The sequence below is a fragment of the Apiospora aurea genome, assembly GCF_038362705.1.
Source record: "Apiospora aurea strain CBS 24483 chromosome Unknown utg000008l_segment0_segment0, whole genome shotgun sequence".
NCBI classification, from domain to species: domain Eukaryota; kingdom Fungi; phylum Ascomycota; class Sordariomycetes; order Amphisphaeriales; family Apiosporaceae; genus Apiospora; species Apiospora aurea.
In genome coordinates this window covers 540750-560959 of record NW_027117395.1, presented here as the reverse complement: position 1 = coordinate 560959, position 20210 = coordinate 540750, and the positions used below count along the sequence as shown (strand labels likewise).

The following is a 20210-nucleotide window of genomic DNA, read 5'->3' as shown; positions in this document are numbered from 1 at the left end:
AGTAATTATAGAATTTAAGGAAAGACTAAACGGCTTTAATATTAATAAAGGCGTCTTAGTTTTTAACGGCCCTAATCTTTTCGGGGTTAATTTCTACGCCGTTTATACCCACTATAAAACCGAGATATTTAATCTTAATAATATAAAATTCGTATTTCTTTATATTAATTTAAAGGCTTATTTCCCTTAGCTTTTATAATACTTTCTTAATATGTTTTACGTGCTTTTCTTCGTTTTCCGAGTAAATTAAGATATTATCGAGGTAAGCGCTATAAAATAAATTTAAATATTCTATTAGGATTTCGTTAATAAACCGTTAAAACGTTGCGGGGCTATTAGTAAATTTAAAATGGAGAATTTAATATTTAAAGGATTTATACTTAGTTCGAAATATCGTTAAATCTTAATCCTAGAGTTTTATACGAATCTTATAGAATACTTAGCGGATATTAATCTTAATATATATCTTAGCTTTAATTATTCTATTAAAGGTTTCGTTAATTAACGGCAGCGAATACCGGTTTTTTTTAATAAATATATTTAGTTTATAATAATTAATATAAAAATAAAGTTCTTTATTAGCTTTCCGTATAAATAAAATAGGCGTTACCTACGAAATAATATTACTAATAATAAAACCTTTTTTTAAAGCGGCGGTAACGTATTTTTATAAGCTTTAAATTCCTTGAAAGATATTTTATAAAGTAGGCTAAATTTTAAGTCTTTAGGGCTCTTTCTTTTTTTTAAATCTATTCGATAATCGCTTACGCTTCCCCGGTATAGCGCGATAACGTCGGATTAAGTTTTATTAAAAATATCGTAGTATTTATAATAATTAAAGGGTATAGCCTTTTTAATTTTTTATTTTAAAGTTTCTTCGTCGTTTAATAAGAAATCGTTTTTAAAGTCGATAACTCGGTTAATATCGCTTAGATATACGATTTTTATAATATCGGAACCGATATCGCTAAAGAATTCGTTTACGTTTAAAGTTTATATTTTAACGAGCCTTAATTTATATTATCCTACGCCGTCTCGTTTTAGCCCGTAAGGGGGTTTTGTAGGGGACGATCTCTTTTAAATAAAAGTTTTTTAGTTAAGCGCGGGGGTAGTAATTTATCGAGTTAACGGTTTATTTTAAAGATCTTAGAATTTTTAAACCGGTTTTTCGAAAGCGGCTTTAATATAATATAACGGGGTGGTATTAATCCTTTTATTATTTAACCTTAGCTGTTTATTTTTTATTCTTTAGTAAACTATTCGATACGCTGTCGAACTGCTTTTATAGTGGTTTAAGAAATTACTTCCGGTTCCCTAGGCTAACCTAAGAACGGGCTATTATTCGGGGCTTTCGGTTTATTTGTTATAATAGGCTATCGGTAATTAGGTTAAGGCTTCGAAGAAAAAACTTTATCCCGTTTTCGTTTATTTTTAATGGATATTTTTTTTTATTTTTAAGTAATATTTTAGTTATACTCGGGTTTTTTAAAAGCCGTCCTACTTTATAATATCGATATTTCGGGTTTAAGCTTTTTATTAGTTTTTTAAAAAAACTAGCCGCTTTTTCGATAGTTTATTATAACGTTATATTCTTTAAACTATTTTCGTTTAATAATAAGGTCGTGTTTTATATCGATTATAAAGAAGAGTATAAAAAGTGTTTTATATTTTTATGTTTTAAAGTTTAAAAGGAGGGCGATATTAATTAATTAAAGGGATTTACCGTTGTATTTTTTAATAATTTTAGGTTAAAACTTAGTTAATTATTAAAAAGTTTAGTCGCTTTATTACTTTACGGGCTAATTTTACGTTTATAAACAGCTTTCCGTTAGCTCTTATATCCGCGAGTATATTAATAGTAGTAATAAATAATTTATTACTTATTATAATATAAGTAAAGGTAAAAGGGTCTTTTTTAAGGCAGGTTTATAAAAAATTAAAAGGTATATTTTATATACTTAACTCGAATAATATTTTTTAAGAGAGAGTTAAAATTCTTTAGGGTACTTAATTTTCCGAGTTATTAGAATTTTTTTTTAAACGGGTAGAGCTAAACGAAACGGTCGATTTAAAATTAGTAAAATTATATTTTATTAAAGCTATTAATTTATTAACTCGTTTAGTACGCTATTAGTCGAGGGTTTTTTATTAAAATAGTTTTAGGAGAGATATTCGGTTTTTTTTATAATTAAAGTATGTTTTTTTAATTAAAAGCTTTTTTATTTTAACGGTAGGGATACGACGGGAGATATCGGTTTATTTAAATAATTTAGTAGCGGAGCTACCGGCGGAATTAGTTTTAAAGGCAGTGTTTCGTTTAGTACTTTTTCCGGTGGTTTTAGCGTTATTCTTTTTTTTTTACGCCGTTGCGTTAAACGTAGTTACGATTTTATTAATAGTCGTGTTAAAGGATAATAAAATAGAATTTATTAAACGAAATATTATCGTTATAATAATTAATAATTACTTTTTATTTAATTAAGCGGGTAATTTATTGTTAAATTTTCGTTTATAGTCGTTTTTTTTAACGCGGGCGTGTCTAGTTAATTTAATAAATTCGAGTTAAAAGGTTTAAAAGTTATTATTAAGTTTTATAATTAAGTTTTAAAAAGCTTTATAAGCTTTTTATAAACGTTAAGGTTATAGTATTATTTATATAAGTAATTTAGGAAATTTTTAAAAGTTTTAATTAAAGGGTCGTTTTATTCGTTAATAACGAAAGGGTGTAAATTCTTAGCGGTTTTATTATTAACCTGGTTAATAATATAGGTATATTTATTTTTATTAATAGGGTAATAATTAATATTCGTTTTTAACTTACCCTTTAAGGTTATAAATTAATAATCGAACTTAATTTTAAAATCTTTTTTATTAGTGAATAAAGGGGGTCGGATATTTTAATGTTTCGTTTAAAGCCACTAAGCGATATAACGCCGGTACGAATTATTTTTTTATTTAAACCGAAACTCCTCGGTTTCGAATTAAGAGATTAACGATGTATTAATTTAATTACTAAATTTCCTCGTTTTTTTTACGACGATTAGTATAAAATCCTTTTCTTTTTTAATAAGTTTACCGTTCTTATTTAATTCTTTATTTTAACTATTTTTTTAGTTAGCGTCGTTATTTAAATCCTTTTCGCCGAGGACGGTAATTTATATATAACTCTCTTTTAAATTAATATTAAGGTTTTTAGAAATTTTTATTAAATTAAGGGCTTAATTTTTAAAGTTTATTATAAAAAAGGTTCGCAGTTTAAATTTTTTTTAAATAACGGTCGGGTTTTTTTTATATATTTTATTAAAATATTTTTCGACGATTAAGCTTTCGCGTTTAAGTTATTAGGTTTTCGCGGTCTCGGTAAAAGCTACGAAAGGTATCGCGGGAATATTATAGTAAAAATTATATATAATAGTTAATCGTTTAATTTTTTTTCGATATTTTTATTTATAACGTTAGAAAAATTATCGGAAAAGAAGAACGTTCGCAGTTTAAGTTTAATTTTAATTTAATATAATTAATAAGATAATTCGGAGGCGGTAATTTTTTATTTTAAGTCGTTTTTAATATCGAATAGTGAATTCTCGCTTTCGCGCCCGGTAATAGCGCTTTAATTATTTATGTTTATTAAGTTTATATTAAAGTAAACGAAAAATACGCGTTTAATTAATAAGGAGTTTCGCGCGGCACGTTTTTTTAAGTTCGCGAAAAAGCGGTTAATATTGTCGATATTAAAACGCACCGATTTATAAGCTTATTTTACGTGTATATCGCGTTTTTTAAGCCGGCGGCTATTTTAATTAATTATTTTATTTAATCGAGATTAATTTAAGTTTTAGTTTTTAAAAAGGTGGGATATTCGTAAGGCTTTTCTAAGCTTAATAAGTTAAATCCTTTTCGATAATATTATAATTATAGTAATTCGAGAGGTAAAGCTATAAATTATTACTTTATTATAAAAAACCGAAAAGAATAAGGAAAGAAAAAAAGGTCCAGCTTTGCCGAAACGATTTCCTTATTTAAATAAGTAGGGAAAAGTTAGGTGGCGCTCGGGTTATTTCTCGCATACCTTTGCCCCACTCTAGTTAGCAAAGCTACTAAAAGCTTATTTTAAGGTGCGCCGTAGTATATTATAAAGAATTAGGTTATTAATTTCTAACTTAATAAGTAAAATAACATTTATTCGAAACGAATAAAGTATCGGAAAATAGCTTTTAACTTAAAAATTTTCTAAAAAATAATAATAAAGGCTCCTCCGGTATTAAAAGTATTTAAAGAGTTATTTATTACTTTTAAAGACGTTCTTAAAAATAAACCTTATATATAAAACTTTAATTAAAGCACGACGGGCTAAAAAGCCTCTAAGTCTAGTTTTAATACTGCCTCGAAAGGGATATTAGCACAGTTACGAAAAAACGCTTAAAAGATAAGCGTTAAAAAAAAGAGAGAGGAAACCGATACAAAATGCGGAGTATATTTCGGTAAATATACCTTAATTAACTATTTCTATCTCTTCTCGAATAAAGCTTTTTAAAGATAGCGAGTATTAAGATTAATTTAAAGATTTATAAAATATAATATAAGTATATATACGAAGTTAATAAAAGAAATTAAGCGATTAAAAAAATCGAAAGACTCTTTAAATTAATAACTCGCGCTACGAATAGTCGATAAAATTAGAGGTTACTTTATTATTTAATAAGCATTTAAAAGAGCCTTTACTACGGCCACTTACCTTTTAAAAAACTTAGTAATCTTAGACTTAAATACTACTATTTATATTTTTAATTAAATTAGTCGATTTAACCGATTCCGGTAAGCGCACTTAAATAACTAAGTTTATATAAGAGATAACTCGGTTTAAATTATCGGCTACGGAAACGTTAATATTATTATTAATAGCTTAAAAAAAACGATTATAAAATTAATAAACGTGGCCTATTATAAAAACTTTAATTATAACCTAATATTTTTTAAACTCTTACGGTTAAAAGGGTATTAATAGGATAATAAAGCTCCGAATAATTACTTACGCCGAAAAGACAACATAATTATTTACTATTTAGTGAAAAGATTTAATTAATTTATTATTAAAGATATCTTAAAGTTTTACACTTTAGCAGCTTTTTATACACGTAGAAACTAAATTAACTTTTAAACGAAAAGAGCTCCGAGCTTAACATTAAATAATAAATAGTATTTTCGACTTAATTATCTTAAACCCGAAACTATTTTACACTTAACGAATTACTTTTAAGGGGTAAAAATAAAGGGATTTTCTACCGTTTAATATAAAGCATACGGTATATTAAAAGCGAAACGCTAAATTAAACGATCCCTAAAAACAGATTTAACCGAACTAGGTTATTATATTATAATAGACTTTTATAATTTCGAATTAAACCTTAACGGTAATAAAAACGTTATACTCGTAATAAATTAATATATAGGGATAATTTAAGACTACTATTTTAAGGATTAAGAGACGACAACTTTTATTATAACCTTTCGCTATTTTATTAGGCTCTTTTAAAAATAATATAGCCTTAAAAAATCTAGGCTTAATATTAAAATTATTAATAACTCGGTCGAACTATCGAATAATCGAAAATAAACCTTATTATTTAAATCTACGAGGTCGAATTAACCTAGCCGAACTTTTATCGAGGGGACGCAGCTAAGGCGCTACGGTATAAATAATCCGATAGATAATCCGATAATTATTAATACTAATCGCGCCGGACTCGCGTAAAACTAATACTACCCGCGAAACAACGTCGCGGCGTATAATTAAAAACTTTAAACGCTTTAAACGCGTTTTAGTAATAAAAATAGCTTGAAAAAAAGTATTAAAAAAAGATTAAATTATTTAAAGAAACTAATCGTTAATTTAATAGCTTTTAATAATAAGCGTAAAAGAATTTTTTAAATAATTAAGGAATTTTATATCGAAATAACCGAATTACGACCGTATTTCGACGACGATAATAACGCGCCGGTAACCCGCGGGGAATTACGAAAAATAATCGGAAAAGTTATCGTTTAAATTACGTAGAATTTTAAAGCTATATAAATTAAGTCTTAGGCTTAAATTATATTTATACCGCGTAATAGCGATCCTATTATTTAATAACCGAAAATTATTATTTTAACCCGCCGAAACTACGAAGTAATAATTAAAAACGTAGATTAATTTAACGATATTTAAAAAAAAAGTTAATAAATATTATACAGAGCGTTAATACGGTAAGTCGATACACCCCCTACGCTTACACCCCTTAACGAATATAAGTAAAAACACTATCCTTAATTAACACCACTTTTTTTCTATAATTATATATAAGTTAGTTTTCGTTGTATTTTTAATTAAATTACTTCTTTCTCTTCGTTTTTTTTTTTTACACTTAACGCTATAGTGAGCGAGTTAAACTTTAATTGTGCGATTTAAGACGTTTTTCGCGGCGCGCGTGTTAGTGCAGCCGCTTTAAAGCACCGGGTTAGCCGCACGATTTTAAAGGCTCGAATAAAAAGCCGGTTAACTCGAAAAAATAGAAATAAGTCGCTCTAAGTATTAATTCCGGTAAAGGAGTTTCGAATTACGTTTTAAGCTCTTATATAAGTTTTACTAGGTATTATACTACCGCATATTTACTTTAAGATATTTACTTAACGTATATTTAAAGCTAATAAAAATTATTATATACTAAGAAAACGCTGGATTAATAAATTTCTTAAGCGCTACCCTTACTTAAATTCTATTTTTTTATATACTATAAATTTTCGACGTGTTAATAACACTTTTAAAGAGAATATCCGAGAGTTTTTTAAAAGGCTTAAGCACGATTTCTTAAAGTTTATTTTACCGGCTTTTATTTAAAACTATAACGAAGTTAATATATAATTAAGTGCCGATAGTAATTAAATAATAATCGGCCTTGCCGAAGTGCGAAAAATTATTATTAAAAGCTTTATTAACCGAGAATAAATAATTATAATAGAAATAATTAATACCGATAGCCGATCTATTAAACCGATAATTATATTTAAAGGCTAATAGCTTTAATTATAGTGGTTTCCCGAGAAAAATAATACTCTTACCGATTAAATAAAAGGTTAAACCTTCGCGGCGTTACCGAAAGGCTAAACGAGTAACGAGCTAGCGTTAATATAGTTTAAATAGACTTTCCTCTTTTAAATTACCCCCGATAATGCCGACTAGTGGCGCTTTTTTATATTAAATAGCTACATTTTTTATTCGATCGAGGAGTTTTTATTAACGTATATTAAGAATAAGGTTTAGCTTTTCTTTTTTTTCGGCTTATATATCGTATTTTTATAACCCTTAGATTTAAAGGTGTTTAATATACTTAAAAAGAAATACTATTAAAAAATTATACTATATTACCTAGAGCTTAATAATATAAGGATAAGTAAAAAAAAGTTTTTAAAATACTACGCGGCGGCTAAAACTTTTGCTTTTAAGCTATATATTATCGCCGGCGGATAAAAAATAGCTAGCATTTTCCCTCGTAATATTAATAAGCCTTTAAACTCTCGGCTTTAAAAATTCGAAGCCTCGTAGACGGCAAGACCGACTAAGAAGCTAATACCGGATCCGGAGGCCGAATATACGGCATTTTCGTTAGCTACTCTAATTAACTCCCGGTAAATTAAAGATTTAGCCGAGAAGTTAAAAAATAATAATGTGCGATTCGATAACGTAATACGGAGGGTATTATTTCGAAAACTTTAAAAAAGCCTAAACTCTTTAAATAGTTAAGTCGGCTAGCTTTAATACGAGAAAGCTTAATTAAAAGCTAATCTAAAAAAAGAAAGAGGAAAAAAAAGAAGAGGCTTATCCTTAACCTTAACCGGAAGTATATATCGATAATAAAGGTAAAGGAAATAAAAAAAGAGGATATAAGTAGCTCGTATGCGCCGGCGCGTGTAACTCCGCCGGCATTATTATAAAAAACATTAGAATTAAGTTTTAATGCGGAAAGTAAAGCTTTTAATTTAATTAAAATAAAATAACGTTATTTCTATATTTTTACTATTTTTCGTTATTTTTCTATAGACTAATTTATTATATTATTACTTATAGTATTTTTATTTTTTACCGATAACCGTTAAAGGGTGTAAGCGTAGGGGGTGCATCGACTTAATCGGGCATAGCGAGGCTATCGCAGCGAAGAAACTACTTAGCGGCGATATCGTTTTTATTTTTAAAAACGAAGCGAAGAAATATATAAAGAATAATAGATAAGTTTTAAACGCCTTCGGGATTAACGCGTAGTTTATTTATAAAAAACTCGTAATTATCGCGAAAAAGGTTTTAACGAAGAAGCTACGGGATACTTATAATAAAGCCGCGTTATTACGTAATTTACTTATAAATAAATATAACCCGAAAAAATTTCGAAATATAAACGTAGCTTACCGAAGAATCTCGAAATACGTTACGCTTCCCTTATTTTATATACGAGCTCCGTTTAAACTGCGAAAAATTTATATAATAACGGCTTAATATAAAATTCCGAGATTTTCGATTACGAACCGTATAACGCTAGCCTCCGTATTTAATAATATTACCGTTATTATAGCTACGGCTACGTAGCTAAATATTATTAAAAATAATAGCGATATAATTATTACTCTATAATAATACACTTTAAAAGAAATTAAAAGTGCCCTTAAAAAGGATTACGAGGCAGGAAACGTTACGTTAATTACGGCAGGGAATATACGGCGTGGAATCGCGGCTGCCCCGTAGCGATCTAATAGAAAAAACGCGTAAAAAAAGTTTATACTTACCGGCTTCGTTAGTTTAAAGTTTATAATACCGGTAATAACTCGGTAAAAATAAGGCGTTTATTACTACTAATAACGTTTTTTATTAGTAATAAAGAAAAGTATATAATAATTTCGCGAAAGAAAAGCCGCCCGCGATTCGATTTAATAGCGAATAATTAAGGTAAAAAAATACGCTCGTAAAGTCGGCGCGATACCGTCGTTTTTTTATTAACGTAAAATATTATTATAGTTTTATAATTATAAGTTTATAAATAATATATTAAAACGTCGTAGTATTAAAAATAATAACGGTATTTACCTTAATTAATTAAAAGGAGTACGATATATTAATATTATAAAAAGTATAAATAAACCTTTATACGTAGGCCGCGTATTACTTAAAGATAGTTAAGTATTAAATAATTTACGGCGAAAGCCGAGCGGTTATTTATATATATAAACGTTTCGATATTATTAAACTAAAAATTAAAGTAAGCCTCGATTAAGTTATCGTTACGATACCGAGGGAAAAAAATAGCCGCTTTACCGTATAGTTTATATATTCGCTAATTTAAAAAACATTTCGGTGGCGGAGCCTTTTAAACGATTTCGATATAACCTCGTACCCCGGGCGACACTTGCTCGTCGGAGATTTTAATATATATTACCCGTTTTAAAACGTGTATAGTAAAAAATCGTATAGAGTAAACAATTTTTTTACCTTTATAAATTAATAAAACTTAAAGCTAGCCACGCTATATAAAAAAATTACGAGATAACGCTACGGATAAAAAATTTTTTACGTTAAACTTAGCCTAGGTAATACGAGGAACGATAATTTTATATAAAAGAAACCCTGGCTTAAAAGGTTTTAATTATAAAGCGTAAGTTATCCGCGTTAAATTAAAAATTAACTCGCTATAAAGTAATAAAATAAAAGTAAAGGAATAAAACTAAACGATATTAAATAAAAGGTTAGCACGAGCGAAAGCCGGAGTACGTTTAACCGATATTGCCGAGTTAATAAACCCGGAAAAGCTAAATTAAACTATCGATAACCTTATAAGCGACCTACGAAAAATTACTAATATAATAGTTTTAAAAAAAACTTTTTATATTAATAAAAATATATTTTAATAGTTACCGGAGGTTTAAAAAACGTAAATTATAACGAAATAACGATACCGAGTTTATTTCGCGGTATTTTTTATAATATATTTAAAATTAATACACCGAGTTAAAAACGAACTTAAAAAAAATCGTTTAAAAAGCGAAAACGAAAAACTAGCGCCACGTAGTCGCCGCTGCCTTTTATAATTTTAAAACATTTTAATCGCTCGAATAATAAGCTTAATTACGAAGTTAAATATTATTATAAATAGCGGAAATCTTAGAATTACGACGTAACGAAAAAGCTATTATCGAGGCGCGAAGCTATAACGAGAAAGCTACGTTTTTTTCGAAGAGGTTTTTCTTTAACTTAAAAGTTAACCTTATAAACTTAAATACCGTATCGAACCACGCCCTTAGCTTTACTTTTATCGAGGTAAAGGTAACGGTTAAAGAGATAAAAAACATTATTAAATAAACGGGACTTTAAAAGGCTTTAAAGGAAGACTTTTTATCTATTAGTTTCCTTAAAGCGTATAGGGAACTTTTTTTCCGAACGTTAATTAGCTTAGTAATAACGAGCTTCCGGTTTACTTACTTTCCTAAACGTTTTCGTACGGTAAAAATTATTATAATCTTAAAGCTAAATAAAATAGTAACTAAAAATAAAAACCTAGTGAATAAAAACCTATTTTATTACTTAGTACAGTCGGGAAAGTAATAGAAATAATTATAAACTAACGAATTACCGGAATAGTCGAGGAGTATTCGTTTTTATTTAAAGGCTAGATAAGGAACTAAACGTAGCGGTTTACCGAGTTAATTATTCGACTAATTACCGATATTATTTATATAACATAGTAATAAAAAGGCGTCGCTTTTTTTTTTAACTCGATATTAAAGGCGTTTTTAATACAATTAATTATAAAAAATTAATTACTACATTTTACGAAAAGAGACTACCGGATTAAGTTTACCGATAAATCGAGAGCTTTATTACGGATAAATCGGTTCACCTTTATTTTAATAGCAAGTCGTTAAAAAGGATTTAACTCCGCGTTAATATTCCGTAAAGCTCCCCGTTATTACCGATCTTTTTTATTTTTTATATCGTTATATTATACGAAGAGTTAAAAACGCACGAATAGTTTATTATCGTCGAATTCGTAGATAATACGAATCTTATTATTATAAAATTAAACTACGTTACAAATTACCGAAACTTAAAAAAGCTTAAGAAATATATAACCGCTAGGCACATATAAAAAGGATAAAGTTCAAATTTAAAAAAACGAGCTTATTTATTTTATTAAAACGCGAAAAGCTTATACGCTATAAATACGTTTTAAAAACGCTATTATAACGCCGGTAACCTTTACGAAATTCCTCGGCGTTTAGCTTTATTAAAAGCTATAATAAAAAACCTATATTTTAAAAATAAAGCGAAAATAGCAACTTAAACATTAACTCTTACTAGGCTCGCAGCGTTAGCTTAGGAATATTCAATACGAAAGGTAAAAAAACTTTATACGAAAGTAATACACAGCGTACTTACGTATAAAGCGTCGGCTTAATATAAAGTAAGCGATATTAAAAAAAAGCTAGCTTTTAGCCTTATAATAGTTTAAAACTCTTATCTCCGGACTATAATAAGGGTATATAAAGCAACCTTTTAATATTATTTAAAAATTAAAGCGGTAATTCCCCCCTCGATTTTTATTTAAATACGAAAGCAGCTAGCTTCGAAATACGCACGGAGGCTACCGAAAAACTATAATTTTTACGCGGCGCCTATATAAAAACGGTAAAAATTATTAATAAAAAACGTAGCGTAATGAGAAAAAAATAAAAAAAACCTTAAAGGGCTATTAACGAAGCCCCTACGATTTTATAGCTAAGCGACGCTTAATTAACGTTAATTAAATAATAATTAAATAATTAAACGGTTAAATAAACGTTTAAAAAAATAGGAATAAAAATAGTTTTATACCGTTATTTTAACGCGAGGCCGCCGCGAATTAACTATAAAGTCGCCGTTAAACTAAAAAACGTGCCGTCGTTACGACGATATATTTAAGCACGAAGCATCGGTTTTAATATAAACACGTATTAAAAAAATAAGGCTTAAGTCGTTCCTGTTTACTTATCGGGTTCTAGACGTCCCGACGCCGCTATACAACTACGGTAAAGGACGGGAGATAGCCGAACACTTAATTTTATATTATAAAAACTTCGAGGAAAAATAAAAGCAGCTAGTAAAATAATTAATACTTAATTCGTTACGAACTCGTCGCGATTTAACGGCGTTTATTATAAAAAAATACGGCGAAGGTTATCGTAAAGTGGCTTTTACGAACCGGTTAATTATCGCTATATAAATTAATAATAAAGATTAAAGGACCACTCGAACTTAAATAATCTCTTTAAGCCTTAAAATAAGGGTTACTAGGCTAATGAGTAAAAACTAATATAGTAACGTCGAGTACGTAAAGTAGATTTTATAATATTAATAGCGTGTATTTTTAGTTTAGCTTCGGCACGGTTTATTACACGAGGAACTAAATAAATATATTAAAGGCTTTCGGTATACGGCGTACTATTAATAATAATATTTTAAAGTGTATTAGTATTATTAGTAATATCCTGCCGCTTTTAATTATATTTAAAAGCTAATTAGTTTAATAATAATAGTTCTCTTAAAAAAAGGATAAAGTTAATTACGAGTATAAAGACTAAGCTTTTAAAGCGTTATTAAAAGAATAGACTTTTAATCTTATAACTTTAAAATGGTTAAAAAAATCTTTATTCTTTTAATTAAGCTTAATAACTTTAATTAATAAAGGCTTTTAATTTTAAATAAATATAAAAGTTATATCGATAATAACTTTATATTAACGGCGTTAAAGGCTAAGGTATAACTCTTTTATTTACTACTATACAACTCTTATATACTTTAACCCTTAGATATTAATTATTTTAAAGTCTTAAAAAAGAGGTTTCGAAGAGAGCTTAATTTAGCATACGCTGTTATTAATAATAGCTACGTTAAAAAAGGGGACTTCTTTTAAGCCTAGGTTAAAATACGTAAAGTGGCTTTTACTTTTAAGGTTATCGCTAGTAATTAAGCAGTAATTAGCATTTACCCCCTTAATATCGATAAGCTAATAAATAATAAGCTTTATTACATTAATATAATGCGAGCTATTAATAAGGCTATTACCGTTAAAAATGCGCGCTAACTAATTAAATTAAAGGTTAAAAAAATTAAAACGCTTAAAAATAGCCGGTAAGTTGAAGATTTAAAGGCTGCGATACTTCGTGCTAATATTACCACCGGTGATTTAATTAAGAGGTTATTATAAAAAAAGCTCGGTAAGAGTATTAATAATTTAACGGCTTAAATCGGCCGGTTAAAGTAGGAAAAAACCGGTTTAAAGGTAAATTTAAAGAAAATAAAATCTTAAAAAAAGAGGAAGGTTAACGAGGACCTTAATAAGGGCTTTATATATATAATAAACATTAAGGAGGTTTAAAAAGACGTTAAAGAAGAAAGGTTAAAAAAGAGGCCGAAAAGGCCGAAAAAGCGCGCCGATAAGGTAGTGAAAAGTGATGCAAATCGAGCTGGTGGTGAGGGTGATTCTATTATAGTACGCACCAGCCGAAATAGGCCTTAAAATACAGTGTGCGTTATTCAATTGACCTATCTATTGCTAATGTTGTTAATTTTTACATCTATTTTAGGTATGTCATTTAAGGGGGGCAGCCGATAGGGGTTGCATCTTATTGTAGGCATAGGCCTCTAACCTCTGATTTGATAGCCTTATCGGACATCCCAACAAGATTCGATGATGTCTCCAACTCGGGGTTTAGCCGGATTCCGAGTTCTGCAGGTCATATAACAGCGTGACTGTTTGATCCACAGTGTAGTAATCGTTTACGTTCAAGGGTGGTGAGCAGCACCCATCAAGTCGCCGGATGAACGCAAATATAACCGTCGGCCCAGCATGATGCACTTATCATTGGATAGGAAGTACCCAACGCCGTCGACGTACGAGTTGTAGGGTGATTGAATCACAGCCTTTCGCGCCAAAAGCGACATGATAGTAACACCCTTGGCGTCACATAGCGCCGTCACGGCACTGAATCACCAGCGGCAATATTTACCGTTGCAGACAGAGGTACTGACGCGCTTGGCTTAAGTTCCCGCACCCCCTCTACGCCGGATATGCATCTCCGTATCATCTCCACCTGTGGTCTGATCTGTACTTTACTGGAACGGCCCGAACGGCCTGATGCCGAACCCGTACGTGGGGTCTCCCGCCTTCGCAATGCCACAAGGCTAGCAAATCTCATGAACACAACGTTTAGTGACCATGCAGACGCCGCCGGTCCCAAAATTTATCCGATTCAGCGTGAAGGCCAGGCTCCATCTTTGTTTAATGCAACCATGTCAATAACTTTGTGGCTTTGCAGCCGAATATATCCCGGACGGAGATGCTCTTCACGCTGCTGTGCTTCTATGATTCTATTTTCATGACCCCTACAGAATTATACCGTCTCCAAATCATGCTATCACAGCGGTAAAGTGGCTGCATGTGGTCCATTGCGTTCCAGATGTGGGAGTTGCAATCATAATTTCAGCCTTGTACGGAAGCAACTCCAATTCCACATGTATGCACATTCTTGCATTGTGATTGGTCACGTTCGTGAACTCCTCCGATATTGGTCCCATGCCGCCCCCGCAAGTTAAAGCTAAGTGATTGGCGTGTTATGTCCAGTGGCACACTGGCAGCGACCCACAACCCCCAAACAATAAATGCCCGCTGCGGAATCATGCAGAAGTCGAACCAACAAAATGAGCCCAACCACCCGTTGCCCATGGATGATTGTGACCGATTACCAACAGAAACGGCACGTGCTCTCTGATCTTTGCCTGGGCTGTTGCTCATCAGCAAAATGAACTCACAGGCAAGCGAGGGGAGAGTTGGTAGTTGGTGGCATACGACACTGCTGGTCCATGGGGCGTTGCAACACTCTGTGGGATAAGCGTGGTCGTTCGATTTAGCCCCCTCCCCAAGACAACCTGCGGTGGACTTGAGCCATAGTAAGCAGCCTTTTCTGATCAACCAAAATAACGCTGTATCTCCTGCTACCTCTAAGGGCTTATTGAATCTGCGTTCTTGAACGTCCAATAAGTTACCTATTTTCCTGTTGTTGACTGATAGGGGCTTCAGACTCAAGTGAAAAAGCGACAGTGCAGATAGTGACGAAAAAGTTTTCGGCACAGTGATATAATACTGCCGACATCGCAAAGACTCTACTCAAGACTTGCAACTGCGTTTTTGACCATCTACAACTTGATACTTGTCTTACATCCATTTGCTTCATAATGTCTCAATTCTTCAACCGGCTCTTTACCCAAAACACGACCATTGTTGCGAGCGAAAGTGGGCCTTGTGTAAGTTTTGACCTTTGCTGTCAGTTGGTACAAATTGAAACCTTCTGACGATGCTTCCAGTGCTCGGCCCTGGTCTCTGCGCTGGGCAGCAAAGTATTCCTGCCTGGAAGCTCAGAATATGACCAATCTCTAGCATCCTATTACTCCCTTCAGGACTCCAAGGCTACGCCTCTCTGTATCGTCTCCCCAGAAACAGCAGAGGATGTTTCAGTTGCCATCCGTACTCTGGCGTCTACCGCTAATGGCCTCAGCGGTCCAGAAGCGGAGACGCCGTTCTGTCAATTCGCGGTCCGGTCCGGGGGCACATGACCTCGGCTTCCAACATCAACGGAGGCGTCACCATCGACCTGCGGGCTCTTAATAGCATCTCGGTCAACAAGGACCAGTCGCTGGCTCTCGTTGGTCCCGGTGCTACCTGGGGTGCGGTGTATGAGCATCTCGATCCCCTCGGTCTCAGTGTCAACGGCGGACGGGCCGCCCCCGTCGGCATCGGAGGCTTAACACTTGGCGGCGGCATCTCTTACACTTCGCCGCGTTATGGCTTCACCTGTGATTCCGTCTCCAACTTCCAGATTGTGCTGGCCAATGGGTCCATCGTGGACGCAAAGGATGACCCAGATCTTCTCGTCGCATTACGCGGCGGCGCCAACAACTTCGGCGTGGTGACACGCATCGACTTCACCACATTCAAGCAAGGCCAGATCTGGGGCGGCATGACCTATCACCCGAAGCGGACATTGGCCGATCAAATCGAAGCATTTGTTCGTCTCAATTCGGCAAGCACATATGATGAGCACGCGTCCCAAATCCTCATTTTTGCTTTTTCGGCTGTGATGGGCATGCTTCCCGTCGGCCTGATTGTCAACGAAATTCAGTACACAAAACCGGAGGCCAAGCCGGCCATATTCGAACCGATCATGAGGCTGCCTAGATACTACAGCACAATGCGCCTGGCTAACATGGCCGATTTCTCCCGAGAAGGAGGAGGCGCGCAGTCAAATGGGTTGTGGTAGGCAACTGGTTTCATCGCGTTCACACTCTAAGAGGGTTTTAGCCAACATCTCGCGTCTCAATGCAAACGAATAACTAACTCCTATTTCCAGTCAGTTGAATGCCGTGCTCACTGTCGAATCAACGGCCTCAATCCTCAACGCCACATGGGACATCTGGAATAACAGCCTCCCAGAAGTCAAGGGCGTTTCCGGAATCACTTGGAGCCTTTCGCTAGAGCCTCTCCCCCCGTCAATCTATAACAAGGGTGCAAGGAAGAATTCGTTGGGCCTTGAGGGGCGGACGGCAGCATTAGTGGTGGTGCTACTAAACGCCAGCTTTAAACATGTCAAAGACAAAGAGGTCGTGGAGGCAGCATCTCGCAAGCTGATGTCTGGCATCGAGGAAGAGGCGCGTAGGCAAGGCGTGTATGACCCGTGGGTGTACCTTGATTACGCAGCGCCCTGGCAGGATCCCATCGCTAGCTACGGCCACGAAAGCCTGAAGCGGCTCCGGGAAGTTCAGATGAGGGTTGATCCCCATGGGATGTTTACGCGCCAGGTTCCCGGAGGTTTCAAGATCGGTCATCGTTAGCATCCAGGATGAGTGGCATAACTGTAGTCGTATTGATTCATTTTCCAGAACCAGGTCGTTTCTCGTAAGATACGTCCCTTATGTCGTGCTAGTCAACCAACCGTCCAAATCACTCGTTTGGGGTCCTGTCATCTTTCTATCGCTCAATTCCACTACGTACGAGGCAACCGGTTACATGAGAGAACCACCGAGGGAGGTTTGCTCTTGCGGGCCGAATTGCCGTCTGGTTGTTGGTGCTGCTCTGGTTGTTCCCGATTGACAGAGTTGTCTCTTCATTTCCTACAACTGGTTTCAGCCATCCGGAATAGGAACATTGGGCTGTCCGTCAATCAATTCCTATCGTCGGTGTTCGTGGGGCTCTCATCCGCCGTGTCATCTGTCCTTCCATGGGGCAACACAATGCGTCAGAATTTAAACTTGTGCCCCGAGGGCCCATACCGTCGTTGTCGCCGTAGCTTGCGGTCAAGCTTTGTCGATGACCTGTCCTTCCCATAATCCAGTGCCAGTATTTCGGTACTCTCTTTTCTTTGGAGCCCAGCATCATTATTGAGGAGTACGGGCGGGAACTCGACCGAATGCTCCTGTTGGTGCTAATCCGTTGCCGCGCGAAGCTCCAGCGAATTTGCCCTCCGTGGATAAGAAGAAAGCCGCCCATCAAACTTGACACAGATATGAATCTGAGCAGACGTCCCTCTTCATTTACTTAACCCCCCCCTCGCTGGAGATCCCTCAGCAGATCTACGACTTGGTGCTCATGATGATAAGAGCTACATTATCGAGCCACAGCTCGGCCGTGCATATTGGGACCCTCGGCGCCAGTGGTGGAAGACTGCCCTTCAGCAAATCCGGACTGATCAAACCCCGCCCCTTCCCCCAGCGAGGCCCTCAACATTATCATAGCACTATAGGGAGGGTACGAGATGTGCCGACGTCGGGGAGAGGCTCGATATGCAAATTGCTAGGATGTTATAAGATCGATCCACGTACCTTTCCAGCCTGTGCATGGAGAGCAGCCCATTTTTGAGACGGCGTCTTCTCCTTCTTCTGCTCCATCGCAGCGTTCCCGAAGGGGAGTTCCTCGCTATTTAGATCGGACGCCTACCTGCCGCGCTGTCTATGGCGACATTCTCGACCGCCTCTATATCGACATTACCATATCACTGTGGCATGAAGATGGCAGGTATGTTGCCCCTGAATGTCCCAGAGGCAGGCTCGGCTCGCTTCCGGTATTTGCACGCGTCCATCGATGAAGCCATCCGTACGGCCCACAACACTTTTTCCGGTATGCAACGTCTGTATTTGGAGATTGCTCTCTTCAGTGGCCAGCCCGTAGAACCTGGGCTGTTCTGGGCGTGGCTGTGTGGCGTGCTGGAACGGCACCTGACCAAGACGGTGTTGGGAACGTTCATTCTGAAATTGCCGATCTATCTGACTTGCCTGGGTGGTCCATGCGATGGGTTCTGTCAGGATCAGATTTAGCTCTTGGTATGAGAGCGACCATAGCAGGTTAAAGGTAGCTATATATACTCAAGATACACCAAGGTCATGAAAGGTTAATCATTTAATACTGTTATATGATCGCCCCCTTAAAAATCGCATATACTGAGTACCAGGGGTAGATACTATCATGATTACTTAAATGTACTACTTAGGTACTTTAGCAGCTCATAATGTATTCAATAGAGACTCAGTCTTCGTGAAAGATCTTACCCAATATCAACTTGGATATTCAAGGCTTTGGCCTTCAACCCCCTGTCCACGAGCCGAAGCCAAAACGAAAAGTCATCGAACCGCTATTCTCTGAACGTCGAATTGCCAAGTGGGATAGTGGACTGTACGAGGAACTCAATTCAGACTTTCAAAAAGTTGATGAATACGAGAAACGTGATCAGAAAGTGCCGATCCAGGAGGTATACTACTGCTATACGGTGAAAATCACGGGAGCGGGTAGCAGTATTCGCTGAGTGGCACGACTTTTCCGATCACGATGCAGGGCAATGTAATAGCGCGGTTTGCTTTCGGAAAGAGCATAGACTTGATGACGACCCCCGAATTCATCCAACGCGCCGAGAGATTTCAAGACTTCACCCCAGTCATGTGGATCGCCATCCACTTCCTGGCTGTTCGAAGAACTCCTTACTTCGCTGGGGGTGCCGTACCACATGACCGGCCCAATGAGCCGGTAGCCCCGTGCACCAGAACTGCTGTCATTCCCACCTATATTGGCCTGCTGCCCCATGTGGGTTTGTTTCTCCTACATGGTTTCTATTTATATTCTCTGTTCCCCAACGGTCGGCCGCATTTCTCCCCCTCTTCTCAACAACACCTTCTAATACTCCTCGCCCACCCCCAAAGACGTTCCTCTACAGCCAACCTTTATCTAAATCCCCAGAAATGGGGCCGCCCTCCATGCTTATAATCCCAGGAGCCTCTGCGCTGCCGGAGCTGTACCAACCCGTCGTCGACGCCGTCACGAAACAGGGCATCCACATCCAGGCCTTGCATCTCCCCAGCATCGGCGCCAAGCCGGGGACCCCGCCCACCCTGTCCGACGACGCCGCGTGTATCGCCCAGCACATTGCGCGCCTGGCCGACGCCGGCAAGGATGTCGTTCTCGTCACCCACTCCTATGGAGGCGCGCCCGGCACCCAGAGCGTACAGGGGCTAAGCAAAGCCTATCGCCAGAAACGGGGGCTTGAGGGGGGTGTAGTACGGATCGCCTATATGGCATCCCTGGTTCCCGAGCTGGGGCAGCCCGCTGCTAGCGTGCAGGCGTCTCTGCCGGTGGAGAGTCTGGTGCCAGCCGCAGTCGATGTTAGTATTTTCCCCTCTTCCTTCTCGCTTCTTCCTCTCCTAAGATCATCTATCACTCTTGACACCTAGTAATCCAAAATATCCTCGATTGTCTAGGAAAACGGTTGGATCTACTATCCCAACCTGGCTAGATCGGCCCAACTGTCGTTCTCCGACTTCCCACCGGAAAAGGGTATATTCTGGGCTAAAAAGCTAGTAAAGCATTCGGCCGCTAGCTTCGCTACCCTTTTAACGTATTCCGGTTATAAAGACGTACCGGTTTCGTACCTGCTCTACACTAAGGACTTAACTATTCCGGCTTAAATTTAATAAAAAGAGATTAATATAATAAAGCGGGAAACGGGTAAGACTGTAAACGTAACGCGTATTAATAGCGATTATATAACTTTTTTAAGCTACTTAAAAACGGTTATTAATTAAATGCTTAATTTAACGAAAACGGATTAAAGTA

The 20210-nt window shown here is 35.7% G+C and overlaps 2 protein-coding genes across 2 annotated transcripts; both read left to right on the top strand.

The window, feature by feature from the left end:
• Positions 1-15292: 15292 nt before the first annotated feature.
• Positions 15293-16945, top strand: PG986_011651 (uncharacterized protein; the record flags this gene model as incomplete). Its single annotated transcript, XM_066847873.1, is given in 4 exon segments — positions 15293-15361; positions 15422-15614; positions 15629-16370; positions 16465-16945. 4 exon segments carry the CDS (start codon positions 15293-15295, stop codon positions 16943-16945), a joined length of 1485 nt encoding a protein of 494 aa, XP_066694569.1.
• Positions 16946-19339: 2394 nt separating this feature from the next.
• On the top strand, positions 19340-19828 carry PG986_011650 (uncharacterized protein; the record flags this gene model as incomplete). The annotated part of the gene is made up of 1 exon (XM_066847872.1): positions 19340-19828. The coding sequence occupies one exon, from the start codon at positions 19340-19342 to the stop codon at positions 19826-19828; it is 489 nt and encodes a 162-aa protein (XP_066694568.1).
• Between the last annotated feature and the right edge of the window lie 382 nt (positions 19829-20210).